At 44.2% G+C, this 19,837-nt stretch overlaps 1 protein-coding gene across 6 annotated transcripts in view; it reads left to right on the top strand.

Moving 5' to 3' along the window:
* Myt1 (myelin transcription factor 1) overlaps nucleotides 1-19,837 on the top strand; it is a 61,947-nt gene that overhangs the window by 37,861 nt on the left and 4,249 nt on the right. For 5 of the 6 annotated variants that reach the window (XM_057781295.1, XM_057781294.1, XM_057781299.1 and 2 more), the window contains 10 exons: nucleotides 58-182; nucleotides 853-1,125; nucleotides 3,165-3,319; nucleotides 4,223-4,285; nucleotides 4,411-4,479; nucleotides 8,171-8,233; nucleotides 8,652-8,735; nucleotides 16,682-16,903; nucleotides 18,566-18,657; nucleotides 19,273-19,376. In XM_057781295.1, coding sequence (XP_057637278.1) covers nucleotides 58-182; nucleotides 853-1,125; nucleotides 3,165-3,319; nucleotides 4,223-4,285; nucleotides 4,411-4,479; nucleotides 8,171-8,233; nucleotides 8,652-8,735; nucleotides 16,682-16,903; nucleotides 18,566-18,657; nucleotides 19,273-19,376 — 1,250 coding nt within the window. The remainder of the gene's footprint in view (nucleotides 1-57; nucleotides 183-852; nucleotides 1,126-3,164; nucleotides 3,320-4,222; nucleotides 4,286-4,410; nucleotides 4,480-8,170; nucleotides 8,234-8,651; nucleotides 8,736-16,681; nucleotides 16,904-18,565; nucleotides 18,658-19,272; nucleotides 19,377-19,837) is intronic. The other variant, XR_009057741.1, reaches the window with a different exon arrangement.

The following is a 19,837-nucleotide window of genomic DNA, read 5'->3' as shown; positions in this document are numbered from 1 at the left end:
CTCCTTCGGGTGCATTCCCACTTCCCAGTGACTATGAGAGTACTTTATCTTCTCCAGGCTTCGATTACTCTCATGATGCTGAGGCTGCACACATGGCTGCCACTGCCATTCTGAACCTCTCCACTCGATGCTGGGAAATGCCAGAGAACCTCAGCACAAAGCCACAGGACCTCCCCAGCAAGGTGAGCCCTTAGGGGAGAGAAGATTAGGAGGAGTTTATACTGAGAAATTTACAGTAAGGAAAAGGCTGGTGCCAAGAGCAACTGGGAACTAGTTGATGTTTATTTTAAAATATTATGCACATATGTGTGTGCCTGCATGAGTCTATGTGCATCATGTGTGTGCAGGTGCTCAGAGCAAGAGGGCATCGAATACCTTTGAACTGGAGTTATAAGCTGTTGTGAACTGCTTCATATAGGTGCTGGGAATTGAACTAAACCTGGTTCTCTGCGAAAGTAATACATGCTTTTAATCACTGAGACATCTCTCTATCCCTTAGTTGGTATTTTTTTTATTACCTTTAGCCCCTCTGATCATGGCCCAAGTAATCCAAAAGAGTAGATGAGTGACCATGAAAAGAGTTGGTGTGCTGTGCAACTCAAGGTCAGGCTAATGCCATGCCTGTGTTCTCTTCTGGAAGCTGGTAGTAACTGACATATCTTGGAGTAAGGGACCTGTTCTCACTCAAGCTTGCGGTGGTTTCAAGGGGTTGACTTCCTAATCTGCAGAGGAGAGTGGGACTGTAGGGCTTCTTCACGTGAAGTGAGGATGTGGTTCTTTCCTCTCAGCAGATCACATTCTCAGGAAGGGGCTCAGTTCGCCAATCCATATTCTTAACCTTCATATTTACAGGCTGTGGACATTGAGGTAGATGAAAATGGAACTCTGGACTTGAGCATGCATAAACATCGCAAGCGGGAAAGCAACACTTTCCCCAGCAGTGGCAGTTGTGGTAGCAGCCCTGGTGTCAAGTCTCCTGATGTCTCTCAGCGCCAGAGCACTACCAGTGCCCCCAGCAGCTCCATGACCTCACCCCAGTCCAGCCAGGCATCCCGCCAGGATGAGTGGGACCGTCCCCTAGACTACACCAAACCCAGCCGCCTTCGCGAGGAAGAGCCTGAGGAGGTTGGTGCCAGGGCCCCGTGTGTAGCCTAAGTGTAGGCTTGCAGTTGCTTTCAGGGCTACTGTGAACACTGTTTTCTTCTTAGATAGCTTTTCCTTGCGAGGCTCACATAGAGACCCCTAGGTCTGTCTCTTTTCACACAGGATTCTTCATCTTCAGAGCATCTGAAATTCAGGTTACAGTCTCCACCAAAGGTTTCACCTGCACTGTTCAGTCTTGTTCCATAAAGAGGGTGGGTCGTCACACCTCTGTAGAATTTAGTGGCTAGCAACAATGTAGACTTTACAAAGAGGAGAGGGATGTCTCATATTTCTTGGAGATGATTAGGGAAAATCTTGTTTCCTTCATTTTGTGAGCTTTTCATCAAAAGTTTAGCTCTGGTCTCCCCAGGCTGCCTTGCTCCCCTTCCCCAGCATATTCCATCAAACACAGTTGTTGTCCAGAGTTGTTTGATGCCTGGTTCCTTGGACTAGGGCAGTGAGGAATTCCTGACACAGGGACACTGGGCTTGGGAGTCCTTGTGGTGGGCAATGGCCTGAATCCCCAAGAGCGTGACTGACTGGTGAGAGAGGTAGTAACTTGAATCAGAGTCTAAGTTGGAGTATTCCCTTTCCTATTGTTCTACACCTGAGTATAAAATGTGTGGTCTAAGGTGTGAGTTTCTCCACCCTACTAGGATGCTTCCTAAGAAACACTCTGGACAAACAGTGTGAGATAAGCAATCTCCACTTTCTGGAGGGACTATCTGGAGGGAGTAGGACCATATAACTCTAGGATGTTGGTGAGGTAGTCTCCTCCTGCCCCTGGCAATCTACTAGCCTGTAAGTTAGTCCCCATTTCAAACCCTTTTCCACTTTGTGTAAAACTCAGGATTGCTCCATTTTGGGTGGGATAGACTGGCTCCTGATCTAGGTAACATGGTATAGTTAGCAGCCCCCTTGGGTCTCACTAATGGAGTCCTGGAGTGAGCACTCATGGTAGGGAAGTATACATCTGTCTGACTCTGCGGAAACCAAATCATTCTTGCACCCGACAGGAGCCCTAGTAGAAGCAGGGGTCTCCTCTATGTAGTGTCTTCACTGTCTTCTCTCTTTCTTGGGCCTAGATCTTTACAAGATTCATGCTTTACTTCCAGGGTTAAGTTGTTCCCTGGTCTGCTAAACATGACTTCTCAACTTCTTTCTTAGGTTATGGGTTGGTGGATGTTTTAGTACCCCTACCTGCCTTACTGACCTTGAAGACTTGTCTTAGTGTGTCCTTCTGAGGACCTTTGTCCAGTTGCTCAGGCAAACCAATCACTATCCTAGAGCTTTGTTTAGTGACAAGAATCATAATAGCTACTGAAGATTGCTTCCCAGAGCTGCTTTGTGGACTGCGGTTTCACAAATTTCACTTATTTGAGGGTTGCCTCATTTTAGATATAGTGCCTGAATAGCCTGTTAAAATCTATAGTAAGTTGGTACATCCCTAGAATGTGAAATTTGGTGTACTTGTCTTGCTAAAAGCAGTTATTCTAAGGCTGTAGGACCCCTGACTTTCAATGGAAGAGTTGTTGTTTCTCACTCCCTGTGCTACACCCATGAGTCTTTGGGTAGTCAGAAGATACCCACAGACCCACAGTTGAATTAGTGGTGTCAAGTGTCTGATCTGGCCAAGGCATTAGAGCGATCTCAAGCTTATTATGATTATCATTAAGCTACTAGTATCTCATCTAGCTCAGCTTTGGGATACATCAGCAACCTTATTTAGTGCCTGCTGATAGTTGAGCTTTAAAAATACTGCATTCAGGTGTTCATTCAGTGGTAATTTGGTGGAGGTTGACCCAAGTCAAGTGTCCTGGCCTTCCTAGTGTGATCTTCTGTCTTGAGGTAGGTAGGCTTTCCTCCCTCTTTCATAAGGCAAAACATTTTATGGATGCTACTGAAGGGTCCCTCTTTGTTGCCCACTGTGTTGGATACCTGGCTTCCTTGCCAGTTGTTAAAATATTTCCTGCTGGTTTGTTTTTGTTTTTTTTTGTTTTTGTTTGTTTTTGTTTTTTCAGTCAGAGCCAGCAGCACATTCTTTTGCTTCTTCTGAAGCAGATGATCAGGAGGTGTCAGAAGAGAACTTTGAGGAGCGGAAGTACCCAGGGGAAGTCACCCTGACCAACTTTAAGCTGAAATTTCTTTCCAAGGACATAAAGAAGGAGCTTCTCACGTAAGTGCTGCTTTGGCAGATTGGCTTCCCAGAAATCTTGGGAAAGCAGGTCTGGTCCCAGAACTTAGCAACCACCTAGTTCCAGGTAGTTCACAGTGTCGTGTTTTCTGTCAGCTCTGCACTGAGGTGACTATAAACATGAACCTCTGAAAGCAATTAAGAACCAGGAAGCTCCTTTGGCCCAGCCCACAATACACAACAGAATAGGGCAAGATGAGGATTGTAGTCACAGGCAGAGAGGTCCATAAACACCAGCTCTCAGCTCTGGCAGCTGCTGGACCTCAGACTGGATACAAGCAGAACTTTTTAATTAATCTCTAATGCCACATGTCCTTAAAAGACTATGAATGGTTGGGGGAGGGTTGAAGGGCAGGGGAGAGGCAGGGAGGGGAGCATAGAAAAATGTAGAGCTCAATAAAAATCAATAAAAAAAGACTATGAAGGGTTATGCCTAAAACTTTTTCCACTGGTGATTTAACCCTTACCTGTGCTCATAGCTAGTTTTATGGAGGATATAGGGATACTCCTTTCCTTAAACTGCACCCCACTAGTTTCTTTCTACCTTGGTATCCTGCCTTTCCAGAGCAGTTGGATCTATGTTCTCATTCTCAGAGAAGATTGTGCTGTTTAGGAGCTGGAGAAGGGAGGAGTGCCCCCCACATGTTCATGAGTACACATTTGTACACATAACATGCATATGTAAACACAGCACTCATGCTTCAGAGGCATCCTTACCTCAAGTTCCCTTTCCTTCTTGAGTTAAGTCGTATAGGAGAAATTTCCAGTCCCAGAAGTAAGGGCTGTGATCTGAGGATGTCCACCTGCATTTAGTTGACTTGTTTTGGGGGAAGGCCTGCACGTATGTATGGCCCTCTGTTCTGATGCTCTTTTTCCTTTGTCCAGCTGTCCCACCCCTGGCTGTGATGGCAGTGGTCATATCACCGGGAACTATGCCTCCCATCGCAGGTTCGTGCCCTGCTCCTCTGACCTGACTCCAGTGCTTTGTGTGTGTGAGTGTGGGGGGTATCTTTCTCCTCATCTCCTTTGCTCCTCTCTATGGCTCACCCCATATCCCATCTCTTCTCTTTCAGCCTCTCTGGTTGCCCTCTTGCTGACAAGAGCCTCAGAAACCTCATGGCTGCCCACTCTGCTGACCTCAAGTATGTTTGCGCTCCCTGACTGCCTATTTCTTGGGCAGCTCCCTGGCTTTGCTCTCTTTTTTATGAGGCTCCTACCAAGTCAGCCTTCTCTAAGACACCATCCCAGGCTGGTCCTGCTTTCCTGGGATGGGGAAGAAGAGCAGGGCTTGAAAGGGATGACTCTGCTTGGCTGGGCTGTTGTCCTTGCACCTGTGACCCCGCTTTGAGCAATCTGACCTCTAAGCACTGTCCATCTCACTTCCTGTACCGCTCCAGGTCTTTCCCACTCCCGAGAACTCTGACAGGGCTGCCGGGCCTGCTTTTCCTACTACCATTCTAAATACCAAGAAAAGCTGGAACTTAACCGTGGCTTAGTGGCTACAGGCTACGGGGCTCTTGTCAAAAAAAAAAAAATCACTTAAAGTGCCAGAGAATGCTTCTTGCTTTCCTTCTCCCCATGCCTTGGCTGCTCTGTTTCTCCCTGGTGTCCTCCCAGCCCTACTCAATGTTCTTGCCTTCTCTTTGCTGTTCCTCTCCGTGCTTCTGTGCCCCTCTGCCTTAACACTTAGGCAGAGCAGGTTCTGTGGAATCCACAACTGTCAATTTGCCTAGTAGTCCTCAGAAGTGAGGAGCAAGTACCCAGAGCTTTCCAGACATCTGTTCTCTTGGAGCTGGAGCTGGGGCCTCCATTGTTTTTGGTTTTCATTTTCTCTGTTGACCTGTGACATTATAGCCTCCATGACCCTGAGCTGTGATTACCTTGTCCAGGAGACCAGAGCTGAGGAAACCTTGATACTGGGAGATACTGTCCTGTTCTTCTGTTCCTCACAGCAGGACCAGGGCCCTCCCTCTCATAGTCCTTTTGGATAGGTGTTCTGAATCCAGGCCAAAACTCACGGAGTCTGTTTGGAGAACAGACAGGTGATAGATACTGGAGCTAGAATGCTGACAGCAAAAGGGACTTGAGCTGATTTATGGTAGGACAGAAATCTTGGGTTTCCAGTACCCACTCTGTGTTTCACTCTAACCAGCTCCATTCCTTCTGGTAGTGAATGTCACGTTTATACCTTGTAGACTCACATACTTTCTCATTTACTTACAACACTGTAGTCTAGTCCTGAAACTCACAGTTGGAGAAGAGTCCTGTAGGCTCAGTGAACACCTCCCCACACTTTTTTTTTTTTTTTTTGGTTTTTCAAGACAGGGTTTCTCTGTGGTTTTGGAGCCTGTCCTGGAAGTAGCTCTTGTAGACCAGGCTGGTCTTGAACTCACAGAGATCCTCCTGCCTCTGCCTCCAGAGTGCTGAGATTAAAGGCATGTGCCACCACCACCTGGCCTCCCCACACTTTTTTATTATCTTTGTATTTATTTTATTTGTATTCTTACCTACCCTCACACCTATTTTTATATTCTGCTTCCTTTTCCAATTATGATTAGGGTTCATGAATTTCCAACACAGGGCCTAGAGAACTCTCTAATTCAGGATATAACCGAACATTGTATTGAGGGCTAACAGGAGGAAACTTGACTGATACAGCCCTGGGAGGGTCTGCACTATAAATCTGTGAAAAAATTCAACACAAAACTTCTGTGGGCACAGCAGAGGAAAGTCTCCTTGCAAGGGTGGGCATTTCAGGTGTCCCCACTTTCTCCAAAGCTTTCATTGTCTCAGAGCTCTTTCTGGGTCCATTGCCTCACTGCTCAAGACTCCAGAAGACTCTTGGAAGAAGGTGACCATGACCTATTCCACACATTTCCTGCTACCCCAGTGCTCCTGGGATCCTTGTTCTGTCTGGGTGGGCATCAGGCTGACCAAAACAGTACAAATGCAGTTCTTTTTATGGCCTCCATATAAATGGAAAAACGAAGACAAGCTCAGGCATGTTCTCTGTTTTTAAGCAAGTTCCAGAGTCATTTACTCTCCTTCTATGTTTGAAGTGGGGCTTCCTTGAGCTGCTCAGTTCACAGGGTAGGAGTATACATACTATATATGTATATGTATATACACACATATACATACTACCCTACACTGTGAAGGCATATCAGGCTATAATGAGGCTGGGCAACATCTCTGCAGCACAGAAATGAGACACCGAGGGAGATCTGAGATGTCACCAAGGCAGAATCATTACTTAGGTGTAGATTGTTCCTTCTTTACAAGCAAGACAGTTAGAAGCAGATGATAGACAGGGTGAAGGCAGTTCTAGCTCTTATGGCAGCTTCCATAAGGGGCATATGGAAAATACCTAGTCCTCTTACCTTGTGGACACTGTCCTCTTTGAGCAAAGCTTACAGGAAAGCCATCAAATAACACATTAGCAAGGAATACAGAGCATTCTCTTGTGTGCTAGGCACCTTCTTGTTCTCTGGGAGCCATAGACCCTCTCAAGACTCACTGGTGATATTGAGTATATCTGCATCTTACCCTGATGCCACTCATAACTCAGGCCTGGGTTGCTATGTGGTCACTGGGTGACCACTGCTTTTTGTTCTAAACCTCTGCTGGATGCTTCCTTGGTATGAAGACAAGGAGCAGGAGCCCTGGTCCTCAGACTGAGCTTCTTCCCACTAAAAGGAGAAACAAACTATTTTCATTTCCCTGTACTTGGAATTCTGGAAAGGAGGGCCACCATGGTGGTAAGGTAGCAGCTATACCATTATACGGCCTCATGAAGACTAGAGAAAGATTTGGGTGGGTCAACTGCCTGATAAACAAAGAAGCACTGTGAGGGACACAAAAGTCTGGACAGACACACAGAGAAAGATCTGAGGGGTCAGAAAAAAATCACAAGAACTGATGTCAGCTGTTCCATTCTCTGGAATGCCAGACTTCTAGCTTTTGTCCTTCTTATAAAAAATACTATGTTCCAAAGGTCAGAGACTGGGTACAGAAAGTCAGACACTTTCCAAGGCTAGGGTGCCATAGAGCAACACTTTGGATAACCAACACCAAATGCTGTTTCCCACAAGATGGCGCTGTAATTAGGGGCAAGATGCAAAGCTGCAGAGCTATAGGTCCACCTGCAAGTCAACCCCATTCAATCAACACCTGCTGTCTTTTTCCATTTGGAAGAAAATAACTCAAGAAAAGTCCATGTTCATAATATTAAAGTTTAATTTCTACCACTTTGTGGAATATGTTCATGAATTTTGTATTTCGTGTTTCCGATTTTACCCTTGCTGGGGTCCATCAACCAATAAAAATCACTGGCTGAGTTCTACATTCACCAAGCAGGAATTAGTGGCCATACAGTGGGTACTCATGGGTACCTCTCTGAGTTCTTATGATTAGACCTAAAGCTTAGATGTGTTCTGGATAACCAGATGTGACTGGAACCCAATAAAAGTCTAAGCTGGAAGCCCACAACCACCTTTAGATGCAATGAACACAGCAGACCGTACCCAGTGCCCTCTCTTGGTGTCCGGTATAAAGCTGATCTCATTCAGCTGCTCTTCTCTTGACGTTCTGGGCTCCACTAGGAGTGGCTGGGTGTCATAATAAGTCTGTAAAATGACCTTATTGATACTGAAAACCTGTTGCTGACAATGTCAGGCTAAGGTATGTGATGCTCTTTTGCAAAGAGGTGCAAAATTGGGGGATGGTTGTTTGAGGGACCTAGAGCTTATAATGATGATGGATTCATTTGAGAGCTGAGTCCAAAGAAGCAAATAATCTTTATGGGCTCTGGTTTCATCTTATGTTTCTCCACAGGTGCCCCACACCTGGCTGCGATGGCTCTGGCCACATAACAGGGAACTATGCTTCACACCGGAGGTGAGTGGGGCCAAGGGTAGTGATGAAAGTTCTGACTTAGACAAAGTTCTAATGTTCTGAATAAGATATTAAAGTTGCCAGCAACTAGAGTCCACTTGCATCTCTTTTGATTTGTTGGTGCTTCCAGAATTGTTAGTTATCCATATGCAGTAAAATCAAAAGACAAAGTATCAGATTAGAAGCTCCTGAAGATGTTTCCCACTTCTGATGGTTCTGTTGCCCTGTTTGAAGGTCGTGTATGAGCCAGCTCTGTTCCATAAGAAAGCATAACTGACGAGTCAGCTGACTGATTGATCCTTTCTTCCCTCCTTCCCACCCCCACAGGGGGCCACAGAACTTGAGGGAGTAGCGTGAGGCAGACAGTGAGGGAGCTGCTGTTCTGGGACTGAGGTGGCATATTTTCCTCTTTCAAAACCAGTTTGTCAGGCTGCCCACGTGCCAAGAAGAGTGGACTCAAGGTGGCGCCTACCAAGGATGACAAGGAGGACCCCGAGTTGATGAAGTACGTAGGGCTATACTGGCTCCTTTATTGTTTTGAAAAATTGAGGGTTTTTGTATGTTATAACTAAACAACAACAACAAATCAAAATAATGCCTTTTGAATACAAATCTGGGACCCCAGAATTTGGGAGGTTAGAAGCAGGATCGTTGAGTTTAATCCTTTCTGAGCTAATGAAACCTGTCTCAAAACCAAAATAAAATGAAACAACTTATTCTGGACTTTTCCTCACATCTGGCCATTAAATTGATTGATGATAATATTCATTTTTACAGAAGAACTGGAGAAGAACATTGTTCCCTCGATATTGAACCCAGAGCATGTTATCTGGGTTCAGGTCAGAGGTATTTTGGTGGGACTTTGGGAAGTTAAGCGCCCTACTGCCCTGACGTGGTTCTGGGATCCCCTATATTTTGTCTGACAAGAAGGCCCAGGTGTTTTAGAGGGCACTACATTAGGAAGATATTGCATCTTTGAATATCATGGGTCTGATCACCAGCATATCTGTCTAAAGCAGTGGTTCTCAACCTTCCTAATGTCTTGACCCTTTAAATATACAGTTCTTCATGTTGTGGTGATCCAAATCACAAAATTATTTTTGTTACTACTTTATAACTATAATTTTGCTACTGTTATTAATTATAATGCAAATCTCTGTTTTCTGATGGTCTTGGGCAAATCTTGTGGATCATTCAACTCACAGGTTGAGAGCCCTTTGTCTAGAGCTGGTTAAGCAGGACAGTCTGGAAGAGCTAACACTGGAAACTGTACCCAGCACAGGGACTAAAGAGGATATACTTGGTCTTTATTTTCTCCCCTCTACAAATTGTTTTCTTTTTCTGATTACCAGTTAGATACAGAGTATAAATTCTCTAGCTTACCAGTGAAAGGTTGTTCAGTGAAGTAAACACTCATAGCTAGTATTTTGACCTTAACTTGTGCTAAGGTATGATCTATCTGATGCTGGGGGAGTTTTGTTTTTTGAGACAGGGTTTCTTTGTGGAGCCTTGGTTGTCCTGGAACTAACTCAACTCTGTAGACCAGACTAGCCTCGAACTCACAGACATCTGCCTGCCCCTGCCTCCCAAGTGCTGGGATTAAAAGTGTGAGCCACCACCGTTTACCTGGGGTAATTTTTTTAAAAAGTAGTTCTTAAAAGCTGGGCCACTTTTAATCCTAGCACTTTGAAAGCAGAGACAGCAGATTTCTGTCATTTCAAGTCTAACCTGGCCTGGTCTTCAGAATATTTGATATCTCTGTGCTTGAAAATTTGAACTAGATGAGAAGTGATAAGTATGGTCTGGTTGTCAGGAGTAGATATTGGCTTTTAGAAGGACACATGTGTATGTTCATACACATGAAAAAAATCTTTCTGCTGTGGGACAATGACCTTTTATCCTGTCACTTGTATTATTTTTAATAAAATGTTGTTTGGCTAATAGCAAGGCAGGAAGTATAGGCAGGGAAACCAGGCAGGAAGTAGAGGCAGGGCGAGGAGAACAGGAGAATTCTGGGAAGAGGAAAGATTCAGTTGACAGTCATTATCCAGACACAGAGGAAGCAAACTGTGACTTCCTCACAGAAAAAGGTACCAAGCCACATGACAACACAGACAAGAATTATGGGCTAATATAAGTTATAAGAGTTAATAAGAAGTCTGAGCTAATAGGCCAATTAGTTTATGATTAATGTAGACCTCTGTGTGTTTCTTTGGGACTGAACAGGCGGGACAGAAACCTCTGTCAGCATCTTTTTGGTTGTGAGCCTAACCTTTAACAGCTGAGCCATCCCTTCAGGCCAACATCTTTTTATTGAGTGAAAATAGTGTGGTCCTTCTGATCTAAGACTATGATCTATGATAATACCTCTTGGCTTCATCTTAGTTTTTGGTTTCTTTCCCCACGGAGTGTTATTTTCTGACCATCTTTCATACCCTGGTCAATATAAAAAATATTCTCTCAAACTGCCTTCTTCCCATTGGAGCTTTTGCATCTGTCCTTAGGACTTACCTGTTTTCTGTGGCACTGACTTTCCATTAACACAGGCAGAGCTTGTGGAACCATTCCCTCTGTCAGATAACTCCTTATATGCATTCCAGTAATTCCTTTCTTACCACCTTGGTCTAAATGTCTTTTACAAATCCTTTTGCAGAGTCATTTGTTGTTGTTGACCATTCTATAAATCTCCTGAAATTATTGAGAGCTGATGAATAACATTTGTAACTCTCCTTTCTCTCTGTATCTTTCCTCTTATTCCTCAAAATACATAGAAGATATCCATTGGGGAACTAAAACTATCACCTGCTTTACTCATTTAGATTGCTTATTTTATTAATTTATTATATTAGTTTCATATATATTTCTTATCTTTTCCTATTTATTTTTTATATTCGTTTTATTACCTATTATAAGTTCCCCAACTAGGAATCAGTGACAACTTTTAAGCTTGAAGACTTTGTTTTAACATTTCTTCATTTGGTACCAGGGTAGAACTTCAAGACTAGTTTCCTATAATCCATTTTCATTTTTTCTTGAGGAAAGTAAAAGGCTTCTTTCATGATTTGCTATAGCCAATGCATGGGCTAGAACTTCAGTGGGGGGAACAGAAAATAGATCATAGCAATATACCATTACCTTACCAAGGGTTCCAGAAAGTTCCCACATCTTTTGTGGTTCTCTTTTCTTTTCTTTTCTTTTTATTTTATTTATTTATTTATTTGGTTTTTCGAGACAGGGTTTCTCTGTGGTTTTGGAGCCTGTCCTGGAACTAGCTCTTGTAGACCAGGCTGGTCTTGAACTCACAGAGATCCGCCTGCCTCTGCCTCCCAAGTGCTGGGATTAAAGGCATGCGCCACCACCGCCCGGCCTTATTTTTTTTAATTAATTAATTAATTCATTCATTTGTTAAAGATTTCTGCCTCCTCCCCGCCACCGCCTCCCATTTCCCTCCCCCTCCCCCAATCAAGTCCCCCTCCCTCGTCAGCCCTAAGAGCAATCAGGGTTCCTTGCCCTGTGGGAAGTCCAAGGACCACCCACCTCCATCCAGGTCTAGTAAGGTGAGCATCCAAACTGCCTAGGCTCTCACAAAGCCAGTACGTGCAGTAGGATCAAAAACCCATTGCCATTGTTCTTGAGTTCTCCGTAGTCCTCATTGTCCACTATGTTCAGCGAGTCCGGTTTTATCCCATGCTCTTTCAGACCCAGGCCAGGTGGCCTTGGTGAGTTCCCAAGAGAACATCCCCATTGTCTCAGTGTGTGGGTGCACCCCTCGTGGTCCTGAGTTCCTTGCTTGTGCTCTCTCTCCTTCTGCTCCTGATTTGAACCTTGAGATTTCAGTCTGGTGCTCCAATGTGGGTCTCTGTCTCTGTCTCCTTTCATCGCCTGATGAAGGTTAATATCCAGGAGGATGCCTATATGTTTTTCTTTGGGTTCACCTTCTTATTTAGCTTCTCTAGGATCACGAATTATAGGCTCAATGTCCTTTATTTTTGGCTAGAAACCAAATATGAGTGAGTACATCCCATGCTCCTCTTTTTGGGTCTGGCTTACCTCACTCAGGATAGTGTTTTCTATTTCTTTCCATTTGCATGCAAAATTCAAGAAGTCATTGTTTTTTACTGCTGAGTAGTACTCTAATATGTATATATTCCATACTTTCTTCATCCATTCTTCCATTGAAGGGCATCTAGGTTGTTTCCAGGTTCTGGCTATTACAAACAATGCTGCTATGAACATAGTTGAGCATATACTTTTGTTGTATGGTAGGGCGTCTCTTGGGTATATTCCCAAGAGTGGTATTGCTGGGTCCAGGGGTAGGTTGATCCCGAAATTCCCGAGAAACTGCCACACTGCTTTCCAAAGTGGTTGCACAAGTTTGCATTCCCAGCAGCAATGGATGAGTGTACCCCTTTCTCCACAACCTCTCTAGCAAAGGCTATCATTGGTGTTTTTTTATTTTAGCCATTCTGACAGGTGTAAGATGGTATCTTAAAGTTGTCTTGATTTGCATTTCCCTGATCGCTAAGGAAGTTGAGCATGACCTTAAGTGTCTTTTGGCCATTTGAACTTCTTCTGTTGAGAATTCTCTGTTCAGCTCAGTGCCCCATTTTATAATTGGGTTGATTAGCCTTTTACGGTCTAGTTTCTTGAGTTCTTTATATATTTTGGAGATCAGACCTTTGTCAGTTGCGGGGTTTGTGAAGATCTTCTCCCAGTCAGTGGGTTGTCTTTTTGTCTTAGTGACAGTGTCCTTTGCTTTACAGAAGCTTCTCAGTCTCAGGAGGTCCCATTTATTCAATGATGCCCTTAATGTCTGTGCTGCTGGGGTTATACGTAGGAAGTGGTCTCCTGTGCCCGTGTGTTGTAGAGTACTTCCCACTTTCTCTTCTATCAGGTTCAGTGTGTTCGGACTGATATTGAGGTCTTTAATCCATTTGGACTTGAGTTTTGTGCATGGTGATAGATATGGATCTATTTTCATTCTTCTACAGACTGACATCCAGTTTTGCCAGTACAATTTGTTGAAGATGCTCTCTTTTTTCCATTGTATACTTTTAGCTCCTTTATCGAAAATCAGGTGTTCATAGGTTTGTGGGTTAAAGTCCGGGTCTTCTATTCGATTCCATTGGTCGACTTCTCTGTTTTTATGCCAATACCAAGCTGTTTTCAATACTGTAGCTCTATAATAGAGTTTGAAGTCAGGGATGGTAATGCCTCTAGACGATCCTTTATTGTATAAGATTGTTTTGGCTATCCTGGGTTTTTTGTTTTTCCATATAAAGTTGATTATTGTCTTCTCCAGACCTGTGAAGAATTTTGATGGGATTTTGATGGGGATTGCATTGAATCTATAGATTGCTTTTGGTAGAATTGCCATTTTTACTATGTTGATCCTCCCAATCCATGAGCAAGGGAGATCCTTCCATTTTCTGGTGTCCTCTTCAATTTCTTTCTTCAAAGACTTAAAGTTCTTGTCAAATAGATCTTTCACTTCCTTGGTCTCTTTTCTTTTCTTTTTTTTTTTAAATTTATTTATTATGTATACAGCATTTTGTCTGCATGCCAGAAGAGGGCATCAGATCTTATTATAGATGGTTATAAGCCACCATGTTGTTGCTGGGAATTGAGCTCAGGACCTCTGGAAAAACAGCCAGTGCTCTCAACCTCTGAGCCTTCTCTCTAGTCAGCAAGATTTATTTAGTTTATGTATATGAAAGGTTTGTCTGCCAATCTGACTGCATATCAGAAGAGGTCACCTGAGACTACAGTTATAGATGGTTGGAAGCAACCAAATGGGTGCTGGGAATTGAACTTGGGACTTCTGAAAGAGCAGCCAGTGCTCTTAACCACTGAGCCATCTCTCTGGCTTTTTTTTTTTTTTTTGTGGGTCTTAAGTGATATAAGTCCCCGAAGCAAAAATACGGTTGACTACTTCTATTCTTCTGTGGCAAGGTGGCCAGGGGTGGGGAATGATATGTCTTCTGGGGACTTATGGACAAGTGCTCACCATCTGTGATGCAGTCTGTGGGTGCTTGTATCATTATTGTAAGAGAGAAGTTTTCCTGCAGTACTCACCTGCAGGTGGAGATATGCAATGTCACAGGCTCAAACAGGGGTGAGTCCCTAACAAATTTACCCAGGATATGGGAGTTTCAGAACTGACCATTAGTAAAAAGTATAGAGGGTTCTCCCAGGAGCTAAATAGTGGAAATGATGGCTCTGGTTTGGGGGTTGATCAGGATTTAGGTGCCTGTTGAGGCTAGACTCAGTGGATTTTCAAGGAGCAGGCCTTCCCTGACTATGTTGTTTGCTGAACCAACAACAGCCAGACACTCACTTAGCAAAAAACAACTTGACCTGGGATTACTTTTCTTCTCAGAGCTTGTTCAAGCTGTGGTCAAAATCTAGTTGGACACAGAATAGAAGCTTACACAGTATTACATCATTCAGAAGGGGTTGCCATCACCTACTGTTTTATTTAGTCTAATAAACTTTATTTTGGGGTGTTAAATCAACAATGCAGAACATGTGCTGGTTAAATCTTGGTGTGAAAAAATTATTTTTCTTCTTGAGAATCCAGGAATTTGCTTGGGATTATATGGATACCTTTATCAAGCATATCAGCAAGGACCCTATGGGATGTGATACAGTTGGTGAATTTGGAAATGATTAAGGTTGAGATTGGTATTTTTCAAATTAGCTGGGGAAATAGTTTTCTTCTTTCTAAAGTACTGTCAACTTTGCTTTTTAAAAACAAAAATTCTGCAGCTAGGAAGAGACTGTGATCTTGATATTATGTAGACCTTGATAATATGTAGATATTATGCAGCACTTACTGGATGAATTTCCTAACATCATTATGACAAGAATGGGGTGCCTGCAAGTATTTACATTGTATAGAGCCTCCTCTCACTCAATAAAATATGTATAACTGACCATCATCTTTAAACAAGTGCACAGTAAAGCAGAAACTTTAATGAATATAGTAAGTCCTACAGAAGGATGGGATTTTGTTATGAGTTGTAGTTTCACAAGGGTTGTGGTAGAATTCCCATCCTTAACGGGTCATATAAGCACTGGTTGAGACTAAGTCATATCAACACTTTGAGGTCATAGAAGTCAACAGAAGTTCTAGTGTGGAGGTCAGGTAATGGTGCTTCCCTCGCTCTATTTACCACTCCTGGAAGTCCATGTTGCCCCACCAACCCAGCGTCTGGCAGTTATTTCTCTGTTCTATGCTATCTTGGATCCATGTCTCATGTCACAACACACATGACTTCTGTGCCCCACCGTGTGTTCTGGGAAAGATAAGCTTATCAGAAGATCATGGAAGCCTGCCAGCTCATGTCTCAATGTGATGTCAAAGTCAATTATTTTTGAAGATTTGACATCATGGTTAAGAAAAAGGAATCATTCCTGAATACTGCTTACATATGAGATTCCAGTGAACAGTAGTGACTCCTCCTTGCAAGGGGGTTAGGAGTTTTTCAAGTGGTTAGAAAATTTCACCTGGAGGCTGGAGAAATGGCTCAGAGGTTAAGAGCATTGCCTGCTCTACCAAAGGTCCTGAGTTCAATTCCCAGCAACCACATGGTGGCTTGCAATCATCTGTAATGGGGTCTGGTGCCCTCTTCTGGCCTGCAGGCATAGACACAGAATATTGTATACCTAATAAATAAATAAATAAATATAAAAAAAATTTCACCTGTCTGAAGCGGCTGAAGAACTTATTTCAGCTGGGCATTTCAGCTTGTAATAATGGGGACTCAGTAGGGGTTCTATCCCAACCCTAAGATTGGCTGTCTTTGCATTCAGATTTGAGGAGCTAGACAATTGAATGTGAGCTATCTAGAGCGTGTGTGTGTGTATGTGTGTGTGTGTACGTACTCTTGGTGTGTCCTTATTTTAGGCTGCAGGCTGAGATCAACTTGTACTGACCTTGTGTACATTCTATGTTGTCTGAGGTCTACGTGGGCTGGAGGAGCAAGAAGGGAAGGAGAGGCAAGAGAGAGGGCCCTGGAAAAGGTGGATAGGAAACTATCTCCAAGGGTTTCCTGGAGATGAGGTAGGGTTCCACTTTGCTGTCGTTGCCTTGCTACTCTCTGACTGGACATTGTGCCCTGTGCTCCAGGAACAGGATACAGTAGGAGACTATCTGGCAGCAGGAGACTGCTTCTGGTCCTCTATCTTCCTGAAGATGTCCTGCCCTGACTTCTTTGTATCCAAAGAGAACTCTGTAAAGAAGGGCAACAGTATCCTTGGGCCATAAGTATTTTCCCGGTGCTTAGCATATAGTGAACATGTGGCGAATGGTGACTTAACAGTGTTTCATTTGTTGGAGAGGACTGAAAGTTTTTAGATTGAAGATCTTGTTCTGGGTCCTGGGTTGAAGGATTTGAAAACCCTGCAAAGCCAGGGCCCCTGTGATCACCTCAGTCTTTCTGTGTCTAGGTGCCCAGTTCCAGGCTGTGTGGGGCTCGGCCATATCAGTGGCAAATATGCCTCTCACAGGAGTGCTTCTGGCTGCCCGCTGGCTGCTCGGAGGCAGAAAGAGGGTACTCTCAATGGTTCATCTTTCTCCTGGAAGTCGCTGAAGAATGAGGGCCCTACTTGCCCAACCCCAGGCTGTGACGGTTCTGGCCATGCCAATGGCAGCTTCCTCACCCACCGAAGGTACCTGACCCACATGTCAGCAATCAGGGACCTTTTGGCTGGGACATAACCCCTGGGTGGGGGAAGCAATCCAGGACTCAGTGGGACCAGCAGTTCTGCAAGGGAAAGCAAGACCCAAGTAGCTGAATGAGAGAAGTCATGGAAGCTTTGGTACTAGATAGTGTTTGTTTTGCTTTCAGAATGTGTTTGTTCTAATAAGTATTCCTCTGTGCACTAATGTTTATTATCCCTATGAGCAGTGCTGTGCTAAACACGGAGACCATAATGAATAGACTCCTATCTCTGCCCATATTTGACTTCTCGTCTCCTATACCTTGTGTCCTGCCCCTTACATTGGGATCTGTTTTATTGGGGTGGGAGGGAAGGCATTTGCTTGCTTTGCAAGGGACCTGGTAGCTAGCCCTCTTCTTGCCTAGACAGTGCTCATTCTGTCCACAATACCTACCATGGCTGAGTTGGCTTTGCTTCACCAGACCCCCTTCCACTCTGTTCTAAGAAGTCACTAACCTTATCCAATAACCTTTGTCTGGAGTGAAAGCCAATATCTACTCCCTTCTTTTTTCCTCTCCCTTTCTTCTTTTCTCTTCCTTCTCTCCCTTATTTCTTATTTCACCTACAGAGTCAGTTAATGCATCCATTCAATGAAAGCATTTACAGAGAGTCCACCTAACATCAAGGAGTAGAGACATAGAAGAAAACAAAAGAACAACAACCCTTTGCAATTTTGAGTGTGTTTTGGGTAGGGTGGGTGGGGGACAGATAGCATAAACAAATGAGAGTTATTGTATCTGTTGAATGGTAATCAGGGTTCAGGGGAAAACAGCAGAGTAGTGGGCAAAAAAGTACTCTGGAGAAAAAAAAAACAGAAAATTACTCTCTCTGAGATGTCTGTAGAACAAACTCTCAGACACCTGGAACTGGAGAGAGTATGGAACACCTCCTTGGTGAGGTGACAAAGGAAAGCAGGCAGAACTTTGTGAACAAGTAGCTTGCCAATTGCCTCTGAGAGTGAGGTACCTTCTTGGGAGCACATCAAAAAGGGGGTCTCATTTAGGCAACTAGGATGGCCACAGCATATAGACCATAATGAAAATGACAAGAAGGCCAAAGAAGAGGCTGCGAGAGCCTGGGCCGTGTGGGCCCAGCCGAACTCTGTGCTTCCCAAGTACATTTCACTTTGTCTCCATTTTGATTTATGATGTGGATGAAATCATTGCAAAAACATGAAGTAATGTGTGATAATCCACATGCTTTTATATGTTTTTCTATATTCAAGGAATCACCTGTGAATGCTGGTACAACCATATCCTGAAATATCTCTCGGGGTGGGGGTGGGGGCATGCAGGCCTCAACCCTTGTCCAGAGAGAGGACTAACACCTGGAGGCAGCAATGCCCTGGTTCCTTTAGGACCTACGGAGAGCCATGACAGTGCCAAACAGGAAGAGATCTGAGGGGGCACCTTCCCAGGCCCCTTTCCTGGAGTGCAGCCTTGCTCACCAGGCAGGGAAGGCAGCTGAGGTGAAACAGTGCCACCATAGGGAGGCATTCAATGTCATCTAGGTGAGGTAGAATATGCTTGGCGTGGCCCTAATGTAGGATCCTGGACCTGCTTTTGCACAATGTCCCTGAACTGGTCAGTGACGTGTAACTTCTGATTCTAGTTTGTCTGGCTGTCCCAGAGCAACCTTTGCTGGAAAGAAAGGAAAACTCTCAGGTGATGAGATTCTCAGCCCAAAGTTCAAGACAAGTGATGGTGAGGATGCTCTTCTGGGATGCCCCTTTTTATCATTCTCTCTGTACTGTGGAAAGGGTATGGGATGCTGAGCTCCCCTGAGAATGATCCATGGTAGAGATAGTTCTTTCCCTGAGCCAACTGCCCTATTAACTTAGCCCTGAAGTTCTCAATGCCTGGGCACAGGACTTCTGGTTTCACTTGATGGTCATGTTCGCTCTGACCTTGGGTTTTGTGACTGTATGGATCAGAGTCTGATAGGAGGGCACCAAAAGCCATGCCCATGAGTTTGTGGACAGCGTGGCTCCTCCAATTTAGGCAAGGGGATTCTCTTTGAATACATCTACCTTTGGTCATGGCACTTAATGTCTCTGAAGAGACGATTGCATTCTGCAAATGTCAAGTCTTGAGGAAAATAATACTGTTCTGTTTCCAAGATTTCCCAGTATCTATGCCCAAGAACTAACTTCTGCATAAAGACCTCCTTTTGTCTCCAAAGCAGCAGTTGGACAGAGCTGCATCTGGTTTTCTCTTTTCTCTCTCTCTCTCCCTTCCTTCCTTCCTTCCTTCCTTCCTTCCTTCCTTCCTTCCTTCCTTCCTTCCTTCCTTCCTTTCTTTCTTTCTATTTTTTGACAGTGCTGGAGAATGATGAGGAGATCAAGCAGCTAAATCAGGAGATACGAGACCTGAATGAGTCCAATTCGGAGATGGAGGCTGCCATGGTACAGCTGCAGTCCCAGGTAGGTGGACTTGACTCTTCCCTGTCATCCAGAACCAGCCTGTAGGTTGCTGTTTCCATTAATATCACTGGTGATGAACTGATGGAAGCCCAACTCACAGCACACAGTGAACTGGTTAGCTGCCCACTCACTGCATTGCTTGGGAGTCTTACTTCTAGGCGGCTAGTGTTAGTCATAGTCTTGGATGGCTCCACTGGCAAGAGCAATCTGTTAGTGTTCTGACTTTGCTAGTACTGGTTGTCCAGTTCATGTTTCCAGTCTCATTAGCACTAACAGATCCTCTGTTCTGTTCTTGCCTTGACCCACAGAGCTACACATCAGTGACAGGGCTTGCCTATCCCCACCTAAAGAGCTCCTTGCTTTCCTCAATAGAATTTGTGTTAGATTAGAACCTTTCCACTTCCTTGTTCTTGGAGGAACGCTTTTAGTGTTGAGTGCTGGTGAGCATGGCTGTTGCTTGG

This window comes from Chionomys nivalis, chromosome 9 (assembly GCF_950005125.1).
Source record: "Chionomys nivalis chromosome 9, mChiNiv1.1, whole genome shotgun sequence".
Lineage (NCBI taxonomy): Eukaryota > Metazoa > Chordata > Mammalia > Rodentia > Cricetidae > Chionomys > Chionomys nivalis.
This window is presented reverse-complemented; position numbering and strand designations above follow the sequence as displayed.